The sequence below is a fragment of the Carassius auratus genome, chromosome 2 (assembly GCF_003368295.1).
Source record: "Carassius auratus strain Wakin chromosome 2, ASM336829v1, whole genome shotgun sequence".
In the NCBI taxonomy this organism is placed as follows: Eukaryota; Metazoa; Chordata; class Actinopteri; order Cypriniformes; family Cyprinidae; genus Carassius; species Carassius auratus.
Window position 1 is genome coordinate 28,525,448 of NC_039244.1, and position 23,579 is coordinate 28,549,026.

General features: G+C 37.6%; 1 protein-coding gene across 3 annotated transcripts; it reads right to left on the reverse strand.

Moving 5' to 3' along the window:
- Positions 1–2,162: 2,162 nt before the first annotated feature.
- On the reverse strand, positions 2,163–13,543 carry LOC113039464 (interferon-inducible GTPase 5-like). Of its 3 annotated transcripts, XM_026197362.1 has the most exons (5): positions 13,391–13,543; positions 12,821–12,886; positions 8,395–8,496; positions 4,548–5,121; positions 2,163–4,451 (listed from the first exon to the last, which is right to left on the reverse strand). In XM_026197362.1, the coding sequence occupies exons 4-5, from the start codon at positions 5,119–5,121 to the stop codon at positions 3,823–3,825; spliced, it is 1,203 nt and encodes a 400-aa protein (XP_026053147.1). In that variant the 5' UTR covers positions 8,395–8,496; positions 12,821–12,886; positions 13,391–13,543; the 3' UTR covers positions 2,163–3,822. The 3 variants fall into 3 exon arrangements, with proteins under 3 accessions (XP_026053147.1, XP_026053139.1, XP_026053154.1); XM_026197354.1 differs by lacking the exon at positions 8,395–8,496 and having other exon boundaries at positions 13,391–13,542; XM_026197369.1 differs by lacking the exons at positions 8,395–8,496; positions 12,821–12,886.
- Between the last annotated feature and the right edge of the window lie 10,036 nt (positions 13,544–23,579).

A 23,579-nucleotide genomic window follows, 5' to 3' on the forward strand; every position in this document is an offset into this window, starting at 1 on the left:
AATGAGTACTCCGAAGGATGTAGACCCTGAATTTGGACACAGCTCATGTTTGCCTTCTGTTGTGTTCTGCATTTGTTGGATGTCCGTGTCTTCCCCCAGAACCTCGTCCACTCTTCGCAACCACCACAATCATCACGTCTTACCTTCGGCTCGCTTCCCCGCAGTTCCTGTTCCACCCTCTCCTGCTGCCAACTCACCACATTCCACCATCTTGGATTATCGTCTTCCCAGCGTTGTTTGTGTTCTAGTTTGTTTTGTTTTTGTCTTCATTAAATATTTGTTCATACTCGCACTTGTTTCCAGCTTCTCCTTCACCCAGTCATCACAAATATCCTTCAAAACTCTTAAGAGAGCTGACTCAGTACTGTGACAAGATTTAATACCAGATTGACATTTTTCAAAGATTTAATTGATAGTCAAATAAGACTGTAGTTGATTTAGAACTGCTTTCTGTCGAAAATTTTGGAAAGAAAAGTCAAGTTTGAAATAAGATGAAAGTTAACAGTAATGTAAGAACCAAACTTGTTTGTTTTTTTAAGATGCACCGTGGCAAGTCTAGTCACCAAGTAAAGTGCCAGTATAGATGCATTTGTTAATAACAGACAACAGTTCAGGGCCAACAGTCTCAATAATCTGTCCAAGGAAACGTTAAAGAATTACATCTTGGGGACACATAGGTTTCAGAGTAGACATAATCTCAATCAGAGTATTCAAGTTTACAGGCTCAAACACAGACCGGAGGAAGGGGTGATTGGAATATCAAGTAATTTTTATGCCGACAGATGAACCAAAGATCTAATTTGGGAAATCTTATCATTAAAATGCTTTGCATTTTAAAATTTCATATGAAACTTGTAGTTTGTCTTTTTTCCATTTATGTTCAGCCTTTCTACAGGTCTGTCTGAGAACGAGTAAAATCATTTTGCCAAGGTATTGTTTTGTTTTTTTCCTATTAGAATAGGTAGTATTTAATAGACTTAGATGTTCATCAGCACCCAAGTGATACGTAGATTAACTGATATCCTGATTAGGACTAAGATGAACGTACATGGAGGAAAATTGAATGGTCAGTGAGTATACAAGTCCATCATGGAGGTGGACAATGTCTATGAGTAATTCCATCCATATAGGTTTACGATCAGACAAGCCTGTATCATCGATAATAATGTCCAACATAAACCATGGGATAAAATCAAGTCCAGAATGTGGCCCTGAACATGAGTTTGTCCAGACACCCATTGCAGAAAGTCAAAAGTGTCCAGTAAATAAATTAAGAAAATCTTTTGAAAGTGGCTTATATTTAAAGCAGACGTGAATGTTAAAACCCCACAAGATCAGGATTGTATCATGATTGATGACAATTTCCCCATGAATTCAGCAAATTCATTAAGAAAATCCTTGTTTACATGAGGTGTCCTAAATATAATTGCAAAAACCACTGGGTTGTCCAAAGCGAGTAAAAACAACTGACTTCAAAACAACTATGAGTCCAACTGATAAAGAACGACAGAGGTGAGAGTCTATAAAAACATTTTTGCTAACCCCCTGCACCCCCCCCCCCACCACCACAGTCGGATAACCAAGGACAATTAAAAAAATTGCAGCCCTGTGGCACCAGCTCAGTGAAAGGACTAAAGTCTACAGGTTTAATTCAGGTTTCTGTGATGCATAGTTTATTCAAGGCATGTAAAGTAAAAAAGTTTTGTTTAGCAGAGAGTGCGTGTTATATAAAGAGGAATCTCCCTGAAGCTGCGCTGTCTGACACAGCGGTCGAAGATTAAGGGTATTCACTCCACAGTGGAGAACATGGGGTGGAGGACAGTGTGAAGACATGTAGAGGATAGTGGGTACCACAGGTCGAAGCCATTGATATGATGCATCATCCAGCCGACTCACTCGAGCGTTGCATTTACAGGTCAAATCAGGCCTTTTAGACAATGGAGACGACATCTGTGCAAAGGATCTTAGTCGAACAGCAATATATATATATATATACACACACACACACACACACACACACACATGTAAGCATTCATTTAACATACTCTAACAGTGAGTTGTTCAATGTGCATCTCACCTGATTTCAAATGTCACATCACACTTGTAGCTAGTTATTATTTGATGCAAAAAATTTACTCTAAATCCACGTCAGACGGTGGGGGTGGTAATTTAGTATGCAAATTTATTCAAAGAATATAGGAAATGAGAATACAACTCATAACTTACAAACAGATTTAGTAAGTATTAAAATCAGCTTCAAATATAGAAAATACAAATCCCAATATTAATATAGTTTTAAAAGCAATCCATATATGATGGGTGTTGCCCAATTAAGAGTAATACAAAATGCATTATAATATTCAAAAGGAATCAAGATGTTAAAAATAATAATACAAAGTATACAACAATACCTGTATATCCAAAGTCAAAAGTTATACTAATATTCATATAATAACAAATAATATAATAATAATCATATCTGAGATGAATAAAACCTGAGAGAAGTTGAAGTATTCAAGTGAGCCCGGAATCAAAGATAAAGAAGAAGGTGAGCAAAGACTAAGTCCAGCTAGAAGGGTCCAGTCTGAACTCAACCTGAGCTAAACCAGGAGGGGTACATTGCCTCCTCTTATAGCTCTGCCAAACAAAGGAACTCGTGATTAAAACTAAAAACCGTCTATGCAGCAAATATCAAGAGGTGTTAAATCATTAATCCAAAAATATCTGATGAGCTCTGCAGTCTGGTTTCAGTTCCCTATTTCAGAACAGTCGGCAGATAGTTGTTGCTTGTTGGACTTTGAGCATTGCTCAGAAGACTGTAAATTAACCTCAAATTTAAATACATGATGCACATACGTCTTCTAAGGTCTAAAGTTCAACTGAGACCTTCAGAAACAGACTGTTCTGTACTTTTAAGCACGTAGCCAATGCCCTCAAGACAGAGGTCCAAATTTGGGTTACACCATTATTATTATGAAGTTTATTTATATCTGCTTGGTTAGACGCTTAATCACACTTGTCTAAATAGTCTTGATTTGATCAAAAATACAGTAATGTTATAATAAACCTTAGTATGCAAAATGAAGTTGTATTGGGTTAAATTAGTATCAGCATGACCTAATTATATAAATGATATGCTGTAAATTTGTTAAATGGATGTAACTGAGGGAAGAATAAAGAACACATCACTGTGTTATTTTATTGTTAAGACATTTTTTATTTATTTTAGTAGTTTAATTAAATTCCTGATCAATCACACTTATGAAGTGGCATAAACCTGTAGGAGTGAGATTGCCGATTTAAGTGTGAGTCAGTGAAACTTTACTGCCACTGTCAGTTTTGTTTACAAACCATAAAATATTAATTGTATAATTTATTACTATGCATACAGTATGTTGTAAAACATAACCTGCTGTAAATGTAAATATAGGTGCAGCAAAAACACTAAGTTTTCATTGGTCTAAACTTGTTTTCATTTTACTGCCATTCAATAAATTGTTAAAACCTGTACAGTACATGTGAACATCCTGTTCTGATCTTTATCTTGGACACGTAAGCAAAACGAGTACTGTTCCTCAAAAGGAATCAAACTGAAATTATAGTCAAACGTTTGCCTTATATCATATTGAGAAAATAACTGAATACAACAGTAAAGTGATAAATGTTTTGAAATGTAATGTATCATGATTGTAGCATTCAGTTGTAAATTTCAGTTAACGAAATAAGAAATACAAGATCACATTTAGTTAACTAACAGAAATTGAATTTGAATAAAAGCAGATGCTACTTGAATACATGTAGTTTCTGTGTCACATTCTGTGTTTACACTTCAGTCTGCACTGAAGCCATGAGCACGATTCTGGCATCTTCTGCTATGTCATTCAGAGCTCTCTTCAGCATTTCTGAGACTGTCATATATGACATTCCTCCTGCCGCCACAGAACCAAGTAAGGGTACTAGACTCACAACATACTCAACTGCATTTTCAGCCAGAACCAGGGATGCAGCACCCGCTAAGGATAATATTGAAGCTGGATTTATCCCACCACTCAGTGGCGATTTCATAAGACTTTTGAATTCCTCAATGGTCTTTCCAGATCTTTCACAGAGCTTCTGCAGGGAAGGATCATCCAGACCAAAGACACTGTAGTATGTTTCTATCTCCCTGGTTATAATAGCTAAATCCGCAATAACTGAAAGACCAGGAAGAGGGACTGTAGCCACCAAAGCAGACAGTAAGGCAACTTTTCCAATGTTTTCCTCTAATACTTTCTTCTTTTTCTCATTGATCTCCAGTGTGATATTCGGCAAAGCCAACAGCAGCACAAATCTCTTATGCTGTGGAAGCTCTTGCTCCATTCTATCCTGCAGAAGATTTAAATCATAGTTGCCGAGCTCAAAGCTAGAGATCAAAAACACGACAGCATCCTCTATACCGATGTTTCTCAGACCTAGACAGAAACAGGAAAGTGCATCATGAAATAAGTCAATACATTTTTTATAATAAACTATTAACAAAAACCATGTGAACCAACTGAACAACCAACCTTTTTCACAGTCCTCTCGGATGGAATCCAATGTCTTTTTCTGGTCAAAGCTTTTCTTCTTACTCTTCTTCTCAGCATCAATGCTTTGGTCAATCTTGGAACGAACAAAATAAAACCTTTTCCCCATTCTCACGATCTCTTTGGCCAGCAGAATGTGGCATTCTCTGAACCGATCTGAAGCGATGATGATGAAAAAATCATAGCGTTCAATCTTAACAAGTTTAAGATACTCATCGGCTTTGAAGTTTGGTGTTCCAATGCCAGGAAGATCCCACACTTTCACATTTTTATATTTTGGGTGAAAATAAGCTTCAGGCTCCATAGTGGTTTCTACAGGGCCAGTTTTAGCAGAGTCCTCTTCTTCATCCCCTAAACCCCTGAATGCATTGACAAAGGTAGATTTTCCAGAACCTGACTCCCCCGTCACACCAATGTTAAGTTCTACAAGATCCTGTTTTTCAAGGACTTCTCTGATTGTGTTTACCGCTGTTGGGAGATCCTGAGTAGATATGGATTCTTTAATATCTTCAAGGTCCTCCAGAGTTATTATATCATAATCATCAAACATAGCCATCTAAAAACAACAACAACAACCACAAAAAACATGTCAAATTCAAAAATGTTATAAAAAGAAATTGCTCTATAACTAACTTAATCTTTATACCCTGATATTGTGAGAATGAGCATTATATTCATTTTAACATTATGGGAAACTCAGTTTCTCCAAAATACTGAGGCCTGATTTGACATTTATGAGCTGCATAAACAAATGGCATTTTGTCTCAGTCAGTGCTGAGCGCTGTTTCCTCAGAATATTTTGACTGAGAAGTGGCAGTACTGTAGCATGGTCAGCTATGCAATGCTCATTCCCGTTATCTCTGGGAACTGAGGTTATATTAGTAACCAGAGTTTTCCCTATAAATACGGTTCACTCACATACTACTCCAATACTATGGGGAACAATATCCAATAGTGCCATGCTACAAGCGCAGAGCGAAAAGCCATCCTGGTTTGTGTGGGCTAATATTAGGCTGGAACTAACCTAGAATAAGTGAGGCCCAGGGCCAAAAATGCATCGGTTGTTTAGGCGAACAAAATCTGTGGCTGAAGGCTGTGAAACCTAGAAATGGTAGACTGCGAAGTCCAGCTGGCTGATGCACAGATAACACCAATGGAAACACTGTTGGACCATGCCTATGATGAGGCCATACCCCTGGTGGAGTGGGACCTCACTCCAATGGGGCACTGTAAGCCCAATGAGGTTTAAGCCAACACTATGGCATCTACTATCCAATGGGATAATCTTAAGCTTTGTAACAGACGGCCCTTTAGACCGGCGTCCTAGCCACATGAAGAACTGCTTCGCAAGACTGGCTAGTGAGTTCCACATATATCCTGAGAGCACAACTGAGCAGAGTAATTGTACACCATGCTCATCCTCCAAAGCAGGAAAATCAGAGAGGGTAATAACCTGTGCTCTGAATGGAGTAGAGAGCACCTTAGGCACATAGCAATGCCTTGACTTGAAGATGACTTTGCGGTCATTAGTCCCAAACTCAGGGAAAGAAGCACTCACAGAGAGTGCCTGTGGGTCACTCAATCACTTAAACAATGCAAAAGCCAGCAGTAGGACGGTCTTAAGTGAAAGAGTTCTCAATTAAGCAACAGGGCCTCAAAGATCCCTGAGGACCATGGATAGGTCCCAGGACGGAACATTAAGGACGATTCAATCTCCTGGCTCCCCTCAAAAACTTCACAACTTCATGAAGTTGTTCTTTTATACTGACTGACTGGTCAAGGGAGCTTGGTTTTCCACAAAAGCTGGCACATATGCCTTAAGTGTGGAAGGGGTGTGCCCCTTATCCAGCAGCGTTTGTAGGAATGACAATATGGACGTAATGTCACAAGACAAAGGGTCATCCTTTCAAACGGCACACCAGCCAGAGAAGACAGACCACTTGAGGTCATAGAGACATCTAGTAGACAGGACTCTGCCCTCTGAAATAGTTTTGATGGACCTTGAAGCTGCAGAGGGTCCTATCAAGGGGCCTTAGATGCTGGGGTGAAAAATTGCTCCATGTGCCTGAGAGAGGTGATTCTTTATCAGCAGCTGTACTAATTTGGGGAACCACAGTGATTTTCACCAGAGTGCCCTCTGGTTTAAATTGTTCAGCACATGCACTACCTTCAGAAAGTGCAGGTCTCTCTATGCCCATATGAAGAGGCACCCAACCATCTTGTAAAGAGGCCATGACCTAAGACCACCTTGGTGGTCTATGTCAGCCAAAACTGTCACATTTTCCAAATTGACCAGAACGTGGCACCCCTTTCACAGGAAGATTTTGAGTGCCAGAAAATAATGCCATTATTTCCAGGCAGTTGATAAACTGGCATTGCTCCAAGCTGGACCAGGAGCCGAATGCCGGTCTGCCTAGTTCAGTGCTCCCCTACCTGAGTTGGAAGCATTTGTCATGGTTATCTTCATTCTGGAGACCAGCACCATCTCAGTACCTGTCTGATACAGGCAAGGGACCTTTCAACACATCTGTGGGTTATTCTGAGGTAGAGGTGTCCCGAACATCTAAGTTGAGTTGAGACCTGTTTCCAGTAAAGCGATTCACTAGCTGGGAGACAGGGAGCACTTGGCTGAATTGATCCTGAGCCCCAGGCATTCCTAGTGGCTGAGGAGCAGAGATCTGTGTGCACAATCTTGTGCTCCGACTTGGCCATGCCCATGCATTTTTTAAAGGTGCGTGGTGCCAGGGACAGTCAGAATGGAGAACTGTATATTGTTAAGCTACTCCTTTGAAAGCAAATTTCAAGAACGGTCTGTTATGAGGGGATATCTGGATGTGAAAGTAAGTATCTTTCAGATCCACTGATAAGAAGCAGTCCCTTAGTCAAACATGAGAGAGGATCTATTTCAAAGTCAACATTCTGAATGGCCACTTCATCAGGGCATGGTTCAGGTGCCTCATTTTGAGAAAGGCCTGAGGCAACTGTCCTTCTTAGAAACAATTAAGTAGTGGCTGTAAAAGCCTGACTCACTGAGAGCTGATGGGACTCAAGCGCCCTTGGCCAGACGATACTGTATTTTTGGGATCAGAGAACATGAGTATCTTTGCCCAGGACTGAAGTTTGTCAATGAGGCCTGCAACTTGAAGAGCTACTGGTGAAGGCGGCCGAGACTGAAAATTGGACATGGACCAGGAAGGGGGCATGCCAAGACCTAGTAAGCTCATTGTGAACTTCAGGAAAGAACAGAGCAGGTCTCTGACTTGGAAGTCACTGGCGGCACCCAGCCTGCAGAAACCATTCATCAAGCCAGCTGTGGCAGTGTCATATGTAGTAGACCACTACAAGCTGAGCTCCTCAACAACCTTTATGAGGATGAATATAAGTTCAGAGACTAGACTGGTTTTAGCATCACTTGGCTTTCTATGCAGCAAGGGGACAGGTTCCATCAAAAGCTGTCAATGACACAGTATCATCAGCAAAATCTTCCTCAAAATCTTCCCGCTGTGGGGGGAGTGAAAATGCGGGATCTGAGCCAGTGTGAGTCACTCTGACCTGTCTGCTTTGCCCCATAACTCCAACATTTTCTCATACGAGGCTCCTGAGAGGAAGAAAACCGGAGTCCAAGTGCAGGGTTGCTATCTTTAAAGAAAATCATCCGCACGTGCAGAGAAGCAAGATTCATGCTCTCACAATAAGAGCAGCTTGTCTCATTGAGGAGTGCCCTGCATGTGCCACATTCATGGTGTGATATTTTGCAGCAAACATCAATAGAAATAAGCTCTTTTAAACAAGATATGCTCATATAGTCTCGCTGGATAGCCACATGTACTCTTTGCTTGAAGGGTCTTTCCACTGCTGGGGCTCTTGGGGCTGTTGAGTAGTAGGCTTATTCGTTCTTCTTTCTTCATTCAGAGTCCAGCTATGAGATGATCTTTGCACAGAAGGAAAAAGATTCTAATGTTATGGCATTTTGACAGCCTGAAATGCCATTTGGTCATGCAGCTACATGAATGTTATCAAATCAGGCTTTCCAGAGTTTCCCCACTGTGTTAAGGTTAATGCAGTGCTAATGAACAGTTTTAGCCTATTTTTTATTTGATGTCCTGTTTTATCTGTTGGGAGGTCAAATGGTCTGTCAACTAAACATTTTATTATGCAGTTACAAATATACAAATAAATATGTACAAATATATTTAACTTATTTTTCAAGTTCTAAATTAATTGCCCTGCACGCTTCAAAGTAATATTGTGCTTCTGCAAATTAAATATGCACATAAATCTGAAATGTCCTCTATTTCCAGCAATTGACATTTCAAGTATATTATGTAAATATATATGCATATTCCTATTTATACAACTGTACAGTAAATAATGCACAAATCTGTACATAAATCTTATTTTCCAGATTTTACCACATTATTATTTTTTGTTTTTTCTTTAGACTTATTAAATTGTTCTTTCTGTTCTTGTGTCATATGTATGTACAGGTGCTTCTCAATAAATTTAGAATGTCGTGGAAAAGTTCAATTATTTCAGTAATTCAACTAAAATTGTGAAACTCATGTTTTAAATAAATTCAAAGCACACAGACTGAAGTAGTTTAAGTCTTTGGACTTTTAATTGTGATGATTTTGGCTAACATTTAACAAAACCCCACCAATTCAACAAATTAGAATATGATGACATGCTAATCGATTCAAAATACCTGCAAAGGTTTCCTGAGTCTTCAAAGTATCTCTGACAACCATTAACACTCTTCACAAGGAGTGTAAGTCACAAAAATTCATTGGCAATAAGCTGGCTGTTCACAGAGTGCTGTATCCAAGCATGTTAACAGAAAGTTGAGTGGAAAGAAAAAGTGTGGAAGAAAAGATAAACCAACCGAGAGAACCGCAGTCTTATAAGGATTGTCAAGCAAAATCGATTCAGTAATTTGAGTGAACTTCACAAGGAATGGACTGAGGCTGGGGTCAAGGCATCAAGAGCCACCACACACAGACGTGTCAAGAGATTTACTGAACCACAGACAACATCAGAGGCGTCTTACCTGGACTAAGGAGAAGAACTGGACTGTTGCTCCGTGGTCCAAAGTCCAAAGCAAGTTTTGTATTTCATTTGGAAACTAATGTCCTAGAGTCTGGAGGAAGGGTGGAGAAGCTTATAGCCCAAGTTGCTTAAAGTCCAGTGTGAAGTTTCCACAGTCTGTGATGATTTGGGGAGCAATGTCATCTGATGGATTTGATCCATTGTCACTGCACCCATTTACCAAGAAAATTTGGAGCACTTCATGCTTCCTTCTGCTGACCAGCTTTTTGAAGATGCTGATTTAATTTACCAGCAAGATTTAACACCTGCCCATTCTGCCAAAGTGCCAAAAGTTTGTTAAATGACCATGGTGTTGGTGTGCTCGACTGGCCAGCAAACTCTCCAGACCTGAACCCCAGAGAAAATCTATGGGCTATTGTCAAGAGCAAAATGAGAAACAAGAGACCAAACAATGCAGATGAGCTGAAGCCCACTGTCAAAGAAACCTGTGCTTCCACACCACCTCAGCAGTGTCACAAACTGATCACCTCCATGCCATGCCGAACTGAGGCAGTAATTAAAGCAGAAGGAGCCCCTACCAAGTATTGAGAACATGTACACTAAATGAACATACTTTCCAGAAGGCCAACAATTCACTAAATGTTTTTTATTTATTATGAGGTATATGGGATTATTTTCCCGCCAAATGTATTGCAGTCACAGATCGAAAAATAATGCGCATAAATAAAATATTTAAAAACACGTGTAAAATAATAACGCACAAAACCGAAAAACAAATGCAATTTTTTAAAATAACAAAAAGCGCAGTCATGGATCGAAAAATAATAAGCGTAAATCAAAAATGTAAACGCATTTAAAATTATATTGCACAAAACTGAAACATGAATTCAACATTTTCCAAATCTCAAACAAAATCAGGTTTCCTGCTCATATGTTATTTTTTTGTGTGCTTGTGGTTTTTTCCCCTTTGCTTTTGTTTCCACGTTCTGCGCTTGCGTTTCTAAAAGTTGCAGTTTGAGTTTCATGTAAATCAGGGGAGGCTTCAGCGTCACCATTGGCCGCAAGTTCTAGATTGACATCTGCGCCTCTAGCCAATGAGTCCAAGGGGGAGTTGACGTCACTCCAATGCGATTCGTGGCTGCTGTGGCAGGCGTGTGTGTGTGTGAAGTAGAGGGTGATGGTGACACAGGAGTGGGTTTTCAAATCTCTCCCGTCCCCCTCCCGCGAAAAAAGATCCCTTCCCGTCCCAATCCCACGAAAAAAACTGGGGGAAAATCCCGTCCCATTTTCCCGGAATGACTCACGATCTCTCCCTCTCCCATGTTGTATTTATTTATTTTTTTCTGCCGGAATCTGCCAGTTACAGTGAAACTATACAGCACAGATCACAGCATGCCCACTTTAGTTAAATAATTTTTTTGTTATTTTATTGAACTGAAAGCAGTCTTAAACAATGCACATTGTGCATTCCACACACGTTTTCTACTTTATTATTTTTCATTTGAGCATAGACATTGCTCTCTGAGAGTGGCACTCTCTATAGATTTATTTTTCATACATGGAGTTTCTCGCTCAAGTTCACATTTTAAGAGCAAGTGAGAGCACTGGTGCCTCCATCTGTCCTGCTGTTCAGTGTCCACACACACTTCAATAGCGCACATTTCTGTAGGTCAACATTAGATTGAGCGGCCATATAAAGTTATTACTACATATTTATTTTCGATGAAAAGCTATATTTGAGGTCTATGAATGATAAGTGGGCCGTTACCGATCTCTGCTTTCCCAGCCACATTAAAGCAAACAGGAGGACAGCATAAAGACACAGGGCGAGTACAATTGAGTTCAAAATTAAAATATATAGTTTATACTTTATTTATTTAAAAGGTAGGCTATATTTGTGTAGAAAGTTGGGGATCAAAGTGTTATTACGATTCCAGGTCCCACCAACATTTTTTCCTGTCCTGTCCCAATCCCATGATAGTGATTTTGTTTACAATCAATGTCAGTCTCTAGTGTGATTGGTCTTAAATATTTTGTTAGTGGGTGACAGAAACATTCCCTTCGTGTGATATTTAATGCGCATCTTGTCAGTAAAGCTGGTTGTGTAATCAGCGGTAAATCTCCATCACCTGCGTGCTTTCACAAGGAGCATCATTAACGTTCGACTTGAAGCAGCTGCACAGAATGATCAGCAGCTGCTCCTTGTGAAAGCGCGCAGGTGATGGAGATTTACCGCTGATTACAAGAACCGGCTTTACTGACAAGATAAATTAAATATTGCGTGTGATTTATCATGCAGCCCAACTGCCTAAAATATAAAGTATTGGTAAATAAACCAAACTAACAAGACACGTGTTAACAGGATATCGGCCTACTCGGACTACATAGTGCTTGCAGAAAATATCATAATACACAAAGGGAATGTTTCTGTCACCCACTAACAACATATTTATGGCTAATCACCTGAGATCATCCGGGATTTGTCTGCTGACGCTGGTTATCCATCTTCACACGCCTGCCACAGCAGCCACGAATCGCATTGGAGTGACGTCAACTCCCCCTTGGACTCATTGGCTAGAGGCGCAGCTGTCAATCTAGAACTTGTTGCCAATGGTGACACTGAAGCCTCCCCTGATTTACATGAAACTCAAACTGCAACTTTTAGAAATGCAAGCGCAGAACGTGGAAAGAAGAGCAAAGGGGAAAAAACCACAAGCACACAAAAAAAAAATAACATATGAGCAGGAAACCTGATTTTGTTTGAGATTTGGAAATTTTCATGTTTCAGTTTTGTGTAATCCATGACTGCCCTGTTTGTTATTTACAAAAATTGCATTTGTTTATCAGTTTTCTGCATTATTATTTTACACGTGTTTTTAAATATTTTATTTATGCTTATTATTTTTCGATCTGTGACTGCAATATATTTGGCAGGATTCTAATCCCATAGTGGTATTCTAATTTGTTGAGATTGAATGTGAATAGGTAGGTTTTTGTTAAATGTGAGCCAAAATCATCAATTAAAAGAACAAAATAATTACATTTTGACATTCTAATTTATTGAGAAGCACCGTATGTGTCTAAAAAAAAAAAAATTCCTTGTGTGTTTTCACACTGATTCTAAAATGTAAATCTTAAATGAAAATGGAAAAATAAAACAATAAATTGCTATTGTTTGAAAACTGACTCTTACATGTTTTCAATCTCACCTTTGATTCAGGAATTATAAGACTGAGAAGACAGTGCTGTTTCCTTCACAAATGTCAAATTCACTTCTGTACAAAGAAAAGTTTGAAGTAAGTTCAATCAAGATGTGCAAATAATTGCAAAATGACCCTTCAGCATCCATGCGACATTTATAGAGAACCGTTTTCGACACTTAATAATAAAAAAAAAAGGTCATTGCGATTTTTCTTTTATCTCCCGGTTATTCTTTTTTTTTTCAGAATTGCGGGAATATCATCGTGACAGATATTGTAAACTCGAAATTACGAGTCATAAACTCAGAATTAAACTTTTTGCGCGATATAAACAAATCTGATTTTTTTTCTCTCTCTCGCAATTGTGCGTTTATATCTCGCATCTCAGTTATGCATATTCAGGCTATGTCTCGTAATTCTGACTTTAGCTAACTTATAACTACAGTATTTCGCTGTTCTGAGAAAAAAAAATCAAAATTACGAGTTTATATCGCGCAAAAAGTTTAATAAAAAAACATTCTATAAACATTTGTAACATCAGTGAAACAGTAAAAATACATTAGCCTGTATCTTTCTTACCAAATTCTTCTGCGCAGCAAGGAGACCCGTCTGATCTGAAGTGAAGCTTGTGAAGCCCGGAGCTAAACTTTTCCACTTAATCCAAAACAAGTTCAGAGCATACGCCCAATAAATACTATCACTTTCGTTTTCACTGCTATGGATCACACCAAGCCGGCATTTCAACGTTGATTCAACGTTGAAACAACGTCAGGTACCAGGGTTGAAACAACGTTGAATAACCTTTCGATTTTGCAAATTGGATCAACGTTGAAATCGCGACGCTGTTTCACCGTCTTACCTGCATTACGGGTGAATTAGGGTCGTGATGCAGACCTGGGATGAAAGCTGAATGAGGTGTTGATTTTGAAAAGTTAATCAGCGTTGATAACACGACGTTGTTTCCCCGTCGTACCTTGCACCGTGTGTAAATACACCTAGATCCTAGTTGGCATTTAGATCAACAATGTACATGCAAGGCTAAAAATCTAATGACTGGCAGCAATGGCTTTACAAACAACTTCAATAAACTACCACATGCTCAAAATTGTCAAACAGCAGTTTAATTTTGGAAACATACTGTATAAAACAAATGAAAATAATCCCACACTTTATTATGCAGAGTATGCATGGAGGTAATGCTAAAAACAGGTAGTAGAACAATCCAAATACAGTAATATATTAAGGTTTTTGTGAAATAATTTGGCACATAAATGCATATTTTTTTGCAGCACTTACAAGACAAACCCTTGTACCTTTATGACTGAAACCAGTGGATCTTTTATTTTGGTGGAAACCTACAGTTTCTGTCAAAAACATGTTTTAGTAATGTGTCTCATTACAAGAGTTGTGTACATTTGTGCAGTGAAAATGTGTTGAACAGTTCGAGAAGGGAACCTTCCACCAGTTGATTTCTAATGGGAACCCCCCGGACTGTGTCTTCTTTACCGTGGGGAATGCAGAATGAGATTTCTACCGCAGGGCACTCTAAAATGTTAGAACCAGCAGCCTCGTGTATACAGTGTGGTTGTGCTTCGGGTGATCCTTGAAAGTGTCCCAGCGCTAGGTCCTTTCTGACGCCGTCCCCTCCACTCTCTCCCACTTGTGCACTTTCTGTACCGTCCTGTATAAACATTTACATTTAATCATTTAACAGACGCTTTTATCCAAAGCGACTTACAAATGAAACAACAGAAGCAGTCAGGTGTACAAGCGAACAACAACAGTATACAAGTGCCATGACAAGTCTCAGTTAGTCTAGTACAGAACGCATAGCCAGGTTTTTTTTTTTTTTTTAATATGAAAGACAAGAAAAGAAGGAAAAGTGTTAGCATTAGTTGGTTAAGTTCCGGTGAAAAAGATAGGTCTTAAAATGTTTCTTGAAAATGAGTAAAGACTCAGCAGTTCGGATTGAGATTGGGAGGTCATTCCACCAGCTGGACACAGTCCAGGAAAAGGTTCTGGAGAGTGATTGTGAACTTCTTTGGGATGGCACCACAAGGCGTCGTTCACTTGCAGAGCGCAAACTTCTGGAGGACACATAAGATTTAACCAGTGAGTTTAGGTATGTTCACAATGTTTCACAATAACTTTGATATTGTGAAATATATTTAACTGAAAACTGAATGCAAAATAAATCACACAATATTTTCACTTTACAGTTCAGTAACAGTGAGGTTGGAAACAAAGTGGACAACACTATTCATTAAACACTTATTTAATGTACAATATTAACAAATTATTCACAAGCAATGTTTTCAGAGCCCCCAGTTACACTGTTTTAATCAGAACACTAGCAATACAGTGTAGTAAAATAAGTAAAATCTAATTCAGTACATTTTTATTAAACTAAGCACAATCAAAACCTATCACAAAAGGTCAAAGCATCTCTAGCAGAAGTGACAGTGCAATGTAGCAGAAGAACAATTTCTTACCAATGTTTCAAGAACAAGCTGGATCCTCGATGACTCTACAAGGGGAAAGAAGAAATGGTTTACTGAAAAGTTCTTAAAAAGCAGGATTTCATATTATACCATTTCTTTAAACCACTGGTTCTCAAACTTTTTATACCAAGTACCACTTCAGAAAATATTTGTTATTAAATATTAAGTTGCACCATAATGACCAACATTACATTTCAGCAGCGTAGTAGACCAAACTATTCAGCTACAGGTCTACAGTTAAAAAATGAGGCAGTTTTATTCTAATAAGAATATTAATTGTTGTCAGACACTTTACCATGGTAAATACAGTTTGAACATTAACACTACAACTGTGCTTACATACACAGGTAAATGAAAAAAAAAAGTTTAAATTAAAATGTAATTTTAAATGTAATTATGTAACAAAAGTTACAAAACTGTACTGTACTTTAACTGTAACATACTTAAATGTGCAAAAAAAAAACTTACTCAAAGATTAAGTTAAAATATATTAACATTAATTAGTTTAATTTAGTGATTCACCTGCATAACAACTAGAGGGGGCCTGACACCTGAGAACCATGGCTTTAAACAATCCTTTTATTTTTTTTTCATTTTCATTAATTCATTAAAATTATATTATTTAAATACCGACATTTGCACTTATATGTTGCAGAAAACACTTTGAAACTAATATAAGAATACAAACATATATAACACACCTAATGCATGGGATTCATATCAGGAAAATATGGGAAAATCTCTAAAAGACAGACATTAACACATAACTCACCAGCAACACATTAGGTGAGCATCTAACTTGATCAGCTGTGATAAAGCAATGCAAAAATAGACACACGGGTATTTATTTATCTGCAGGTTACATGTCATTTAAACTACCCATTTGTAAACTCTGGTAATACTTTACTATTTTCAAAAGATGATAAAGATAAAGTTAGCGATTTTCTTACCTCATTTTGCCAGGATGTTTTCAGGACCTCGCAGAACACCTGACCCTTTGTTCTCCATTGACATGTCACGACTCAAATTCGCTCAAAATAAATAAAAAATGTACAGGCAAATATGAAATAATTCGGGACCGACCGAGCAGTCAGTTATAACGAGCAGCAGCTCACAGTTAGCCGCCTCACTCACAGAAAGACGACAATAACGGTCATATTTTTAAATGTAGAAAAGCGCGAACCGATTCATTGTCCAGTTTCCTGAATGACAGCCAGATTAACCAATCATGATAGAAGTAATAAAATAAAACTACCAATGGGAGTTGTTTCAGTGTGATAAAGCAACGAAATGTATAGTTTTTTTGTTTTTAATGATGATAATATTGAACATATACCTTTAGATTTTAGAATAGGTATCATGACTAAAATATTTTTAAATGCTATTAAAATAATAATTAATTTAAATAATTTAATATAAATAATTTAAAAGCTTGTTAACCTTTTTCTACCATTTAGCATTAAACATTTTTAACGTTGTTTCATTAAAACAACTGACCTTATTTCAACCATATTTCAGTGTTGAAAGTTGGTCATGTGCTGGAAGTTTTTCAACAGTTCATCTTTAAACGTTGAATCAACGTTGTTTCAACGTTGAAACCACAACTGACCTTATTTCAACCATATTTCAACGTTGAAGGTCGGTCATGTTCCGGCTGGGCAGTAACACAGAGGCTTATCTGCGCATTAACACTCAGAGGCAGTGCTACACACATTTTTACTGCAGTGTAGCCTATTTTTATTTACTGAAAATATTTTGCTTGTGAAGTGTGTTGTCTGTGCACATCGATTTTTTAAAAGGGACAATACACATTAATTAACATGAGTAAACACGTGTAAATGTGCGAGATTTAGTCATTCAGGCTAATTTTCATCTGCAGTCCCTGGCAGGTTGATGGTAAGAACCATAATCCACAAATACACAAAGCAGAAACAAACATATTACAAAAACCAACATACAAAAAAAAAGAAAGAAAGAAAGAAAGAAAGAAAGAAAAACACTTCAAATTATGCTGACCTATTTGATTATCAAATAACCACCCTTTTACCAATTCAAAAAAAAAGAGCAAAACCTGTAATATTGAAAATACTGATTGCCCAAAAGTACTTCTTCTATGTGGTATTATACAGTCCACTCTAATAAATGCTGTAGTAAATTAATTTAAATTTTTCCTGATCAATTTATTAAGTGGAAGTGGAGCCAAACCATGCAGAATTTTGAACACAAGTAAAATATCAGCAAATTTAATCATATTTTCCCAACTTAAAAACCCATATTTAGTTAAAATTTATACTCATAGTTTCATACGATGGTATGAATTAGACCTTTTATTTTCAAGTCTTTCGTTTGATTGCAGAATAGTCCCAGCTGTCTGTGTCCAAGACAGTAATTCATATGTGAAAAAAAATCATAGCATTAATGTATAACTTTGAGGCCTCAGTGGTTAAATTATTTCTAATATATCTAAAATTTGCCAAATTAAAATGTATTTTATTCCCAACTATTTTAACTTGTTTTTTAAATGTTAGTTGTAAATAAAGTATTATACATAGATATTTATACTCTTGAACTACTGATAACCTTTTACCTGCAGCTGTGACATCTGGATCCGGATCTCTATTTTCAGACTTAAAAAAAAAAAAAAAAAAAAAAAAAAAAAAACATGCATACAGTTTTGCTAACATTAAGATGTAAACACAAGTTTTTTTTAACCAATTTGTAATCTTATCCATTTCTGCTGATTCATTCATCTGCCACTTGTTTTTTAGTTTTAGCATGCAAGTATTTGTATCAACAGCATACATCTGACAATTTACAGCAGACGCACAAACATCAGTCAAATAATTAATATACAAACTGAATAACAGACGACCTAATATTGATCCTTGGGGTACACCAACTGAATTAATAAGTGATTGTGAGATTTTATTGTCTACTCAAACACACTGTTGTGTTGTCTATCCATTAAATATGATTTTATCCTTGTTGGGAAATTATAATTTAGCAACTTTGTAATTAAAATCTGATGATTTACTGTGTCAAATGCTTTCCTTAAATCCAGAAAAACAGGTCCCACCACACCACCTTTATATAATTTCGCCTTGAATGGTACTTTCGAAAACCAAACTGCATCAGATGCAATGACAATGATGTGTTATGTGAAATTATTTGTTCAGAGATCTATTTTTCAACAATTTTTTAAACTGCGGGAAGAATACTAATGAGTCTATAATTACTAATTGACATATTATCTCCCGATTTAAACACAGATGTAATAACTGCAGAAACACTCCTTCATTCATAAACTTATAATTTTTAAAATTGGAGGATTAAGTGCCTCTTTATAAGTTTTTTTAAACATTATATCCATTCCATACACATCTTTTGCCCTTGAACTATTAAGAAAAGTAATAATAATCTTTATATTAGTATTTGTCAGTTTTTTAAAAGTCAAAGTTGATAAGTTTAGATTTATAAGTAAAGCTAAATCTTTTGAATCAAATACATTCTTAGTTGAAGTTTTTGTAGAATCTATAAAATGATCATTAAACACTTCAGCCACCTTTTTCTGAGTCATTAATCATATTTCCATTTATATTTAATTCTATGGTTTTATGTATCCTCCATGTAGCTTTATAAGTAATCAAATTGTTTCATTTAACCAAGGTAAATATACTCTCTGTCCTGGTTTTAGTTTTACTTTCCTTATATAACTGTTTAGAATTTTTTGAGTTTCAGTCATAAAAGATGTACAATTTTGATCTAAACCCTCATATGTTAAATGTGTCCCAGTCTATTTTTTTTTTATTGTTTTTCAAGACTATCCAAATTACTTTTAGGAATTTTATACTTTTCAGATATTAAATAAAATCTGATTTTAGTTATCTTTCTTACAATCAAAATTATATTATGGTCAGATAGTCCAGTTACCAGATTAATGTAACATCACCTGGTGGAACGCTGGCCTGAAATGTAGTCACCGTTGTTAAATCAACAAAGACTCACCCACTTGACCAACATCCAAAGTAGGATGTCAATTAAATCACTGTCAATTAAATGACCATATCTCAAGGTAATATCCTCTGAAGTCGAATGCTGATACACACTCCCAGCAAATGTAGTTTGATGGTGCCAATCTTGACCCATCTCGTCCACACATGGGCCCGGATTCAGATGCACATCCCCTGCATCTGAACAGGCAAAAATGTGTTGATATAGGTATGAAGGACGTACCAAAAAATTTGAACAGGTGATCACATTTTCTGTATATTTTTGTCACAGGAAATAAAAAAAGTCCTGCAACAGGAACTATATTCACACAGGAAATCTACTCTTACACTATTTACAGTGCATTCAGGCTATAATTTTTTTATCAGTTTATGTGTTCCCTGGGAATTGAAACCACAACTTTTATCACTGCTAAGGCAATACTCTACCTCTGAGACACAGGAAAACTTTCTTGCATAACATTTCATTAATAATTGTTATGGGATCACGATGCAGTCATGAGGCCTTAATGTTACGTTCTGTGAAAATAAAGGCCGTATTTGTGTGCCATCATGTGCTTCACCATATGCCTGCACATTCCATTCTCATACAGATTTTCATACACGCAGATGAATAATGTTACACATAAATGGCTATACTGATAAAACTTGAATGATTTAAATTTTGATTAATACAAATCTACCACAGAAGTAGTTGAATGAGGTCAGTTCTATGTTGAATGAGGTAGTGATCAAAAGTGTCTAGTGCAGGTCACTGTTTCTTGGTGGGAGATAGGGGGAGTGGAAGGACCTGGGGATATGGGAGTTGAGGGGCGGTGGCAAAAGAGATGAGGGGGTTCAGAGTCATGGGGAAGAAGAGGGGGAGGGGGGGCAGGTTTGGGAGGGAGTTCAGCTTCCTGACAGCCTGGTGGATGAAGCTGTCCTTCAGTCTGCTGGTCCTGGCCTGGAGACTCTGCAGTCTCCTCCCTGATGGCAGCAGACTGAAGAAGCTGTGTGATGGGTGGGTGGGATCACCTGTGATGCAGAGGGCTTTACCCACCACCGTCGTGTCATCTGCAAACTTAATAAAGAGGTTGGAGCTGTGTGACAGTGTGCAGTCATGGGTCAGCAGAGTGAAGAGGAGGGGGCTCAGCACACATCCTTGGGGGACCCCAGTGTTCAGTGTGATGGTGCTGGATGTGTTGCTGCCGACCCGTACTGCCTGAGTTCTTCCAGTCAGAAAGTCCAACAGCCAGTTGCACAGCGAAGTGTTGAGCCCCAGCTGACTCAGCTTGTAGATGAGCTGCTGAGGGATGATTGTGTTGAATGCTGAACTGAAGTCAATGAACAGCCATCTGACATATGAGTCCTTTTTGTCCAAATGTGTGGGTGCTGAGTGGAGGGTAGTGGACATTGCATCATCGGTCGAGCGGTTGGACCGATATGCAAACTGGAAGGGTTCCAGGTGGGGGGGGGGCTTGATGTGGTGCATGACTAGCCGTTCAAAGCACTTCATGAGGATGGGGGTAAGTGCAACAGGACGGTAGTCATTGAAGCTGGATGGAAATGGCTTATTCGGGACTAGAATGATGGTGGTAGTTTTGAAACATGTGAAAACAACAGCCTGATTCAGTGAGATGTTGAAAATGTCTGTGAAGACATCAGTGAGTTCTGCTGCACAGTCTTTCAGTACATGCCCAGGGATGTTGTCAGGACCCGGAGCTTTGCGTGCATTATCATAAAATGATCAAATGATCAAATGTTATGTAGTAATTGTGTTAAATGCATTAAATACATGTGATGGAAATATAATTAATTGTATTTATTATAAAGTCAAGGCAAGCTTTACTTATATAGCGCTTTATACAGTACAGATTGTGTCACAGCAGCTTAATAGTGTCACATATTGTGTCAATGATGCAAGAGGACAATAGAAAACAGTTTCCAGCTAAAGTCATATCAGTGTTGATTCCGTGATGTCATCATCCAGTTCTTCTCTCTTCAGTAGTGTCTATGCAATCAGTCAAGCGTCCCAAACTAAGCAAGACAAAGGAGCCAAACCTCCATCAGTGACAGAAATGAAGAAGAAACCTCAGGTTCAGTCAGGGGCCAGTTCCTCTGTCCAGACAAAACCAACATTACCACAATAGAATGAAAATGATTAATTCCTTTAACACTTCATTGATTTAATAAAGAGTCATAAATATCTGTAGATTATATATTTCTTTTGCCAGTTTTCATATCTGTAAAACATCATAATCTTAGTTGTTAATGAAAAGCATTACAGTGAGTCATGAATAAAGAGTGTCAGGACATTTGTCAAACACAGACACTGTCTCAGCGACTGTACACAGCCAGGTTGGAAGTTACTCTGAAAAGGTAAAATGTTTTCACCATAGTAATGAGAGTAGACTTGCTAGACAGGATTACAACACTGTTGGGTAGAAATAAAAACAGTTCAAAAGAATCCCCAGAGTAGAAACTGTGATCCAGAGAAAGAGAAAAGAGGGATGTCAGAGCTAGAAATCGATCTTCATTAGAACACTTTCTATAGTCTTTTTTTTTATTTTATAAATCCTGATATGTGTGTGACTAAGTCAAACCTGTCTGGTTGACACAGATGTGTTTTGTGAATGAAGAACAGCAAACTGGAGATGCTGCTGTGACCTTTATTTAACTCCAAACGAAACATGATCTGAAACATACTGCACTTCCTTAAACGGCATCAAATTAATATAACATCTTGCCCTATACAGCACATTTAGACAAGATCCGAATAAAACACTCATCTAAAGGTGATAAATGTTTTAATGTACATATTAAGTGTAATTCAACAAGAAAGGCCAAAAGCTAGAAAGACATAAAATAGCAGAAATAAATGACATTTTTGAGCAAATACACATTTGCAACAAAAGTAACCCTACTTGATTCTCTAAATAAGGTTAAATGTGCTGTCAGCTTGGGCACCCTTGTGTTAGAATGTAATTTATTCATGCAGCTACACAAACAGGCTTCAGTGTTTGGAGAAACGTTTTCCCCATAGTGTGGTAAATACAATGCTGGTTCCCGTTATCCCAAGGAACCAAGATAACATTAGTAAACCATAGCACTTTATTTAACAGTTTATAGACAGTTCTTTGATTCAAAAGTGGCTTGTTAAAAAAACATGTTAGCAAAAGGACATCAGATCATGTATCAGTTTATACAGCAGGGATTATTACAATTAATTTGGAGTGAAAGAAACTCCCTTAAAATATACTGATTCCATTTTTGTTCGTCTAAAATTTACTGAATGGTAAATCTTCATCAAGACAGAATTTATACAAGATACATCAATATGGAAGAAATAATTATTTCTTATGGGTATCAGCTCACAAAGCAGTGGAAGGAAATGAAGAATGGATGATTATTTCATGTCTAAATATTTCTGGTTGTTCATATAAATATATTTTTATTTTACCTTTGATTATCACTGTAGCATGTTTATAATTTTGTAAGTAAATTATTAAATTCACTCATTAGTGAAAGTGAAGTGACATTCAGCCAAGTATGGTGACCCATACTCAGAATTTGTGCTCTGCATTTAACCCATCCGAAATGCACACACACAGAGCAGTGAACACACACACACACACACACACACACACACACACACACTGTGAGCACACACTCAGAGCAGTGTTCATCATTTATGCTGCGGCGCCCGGGGAGCAGTTGGGGGTTCCATGCCTTGCTCAAGGGCACCTAAGTCGTGGTATTGAAGGTGGAGAGAGAACTGTTCATGCACTCCCCCCACCCACAATTCCGTCCGGCCCGAGACTAGAACCCACAACCCTTCGATTGGGAGTCCGACGCTCTAACCATTAGGCCATTAGCCAGTAACCTCACATTTGCACTTAAAGATGTGAAGAATGACTCAAGTACAGTGCTCATGCTTTAATAAAAGAACCTCTACTGTATAATAATGAAAACACGGATTCTAAGAGTGTAGCTCAAATATATTTAGACTTTTTGTAAGTATAAGTGTACATAAATGTCATTTTAAGTATATTATCGAGGAGTACATAAAAAGCTAACTAAAAACATACTTTCCTAATTTTATTTTAAAATAAGTATACTAGTAGCACATTTGAAGAAACTTATTTTCCGTAAGGGTACTGTTCACATATACAATCCCAAACGATAAAGTAAAACAAAGGTAATTGCTGGTGGGCATTGCTTCTTTCTGTGCATCAGTGCAGTTTTGGAAAGAGTGAATCTCCTGCTGCACTGAAACGTTTT

Coding starts and splice junctions, on each gene's coding strand:
- LOC113039464 (XM_026197369.1), bottom strand. CDS start 5,121: ATGGCTATGTTTGATGATTATGATATAATAACTCTGGAGGACCTTGAA. Junction 4,452..4,547: donor CCGAGAGGACTGTGAAAAAG/GTTGGTTGTTCA, acceptor GTTTCTGTCTAG/GTCTGAGAAACATCGGTATA.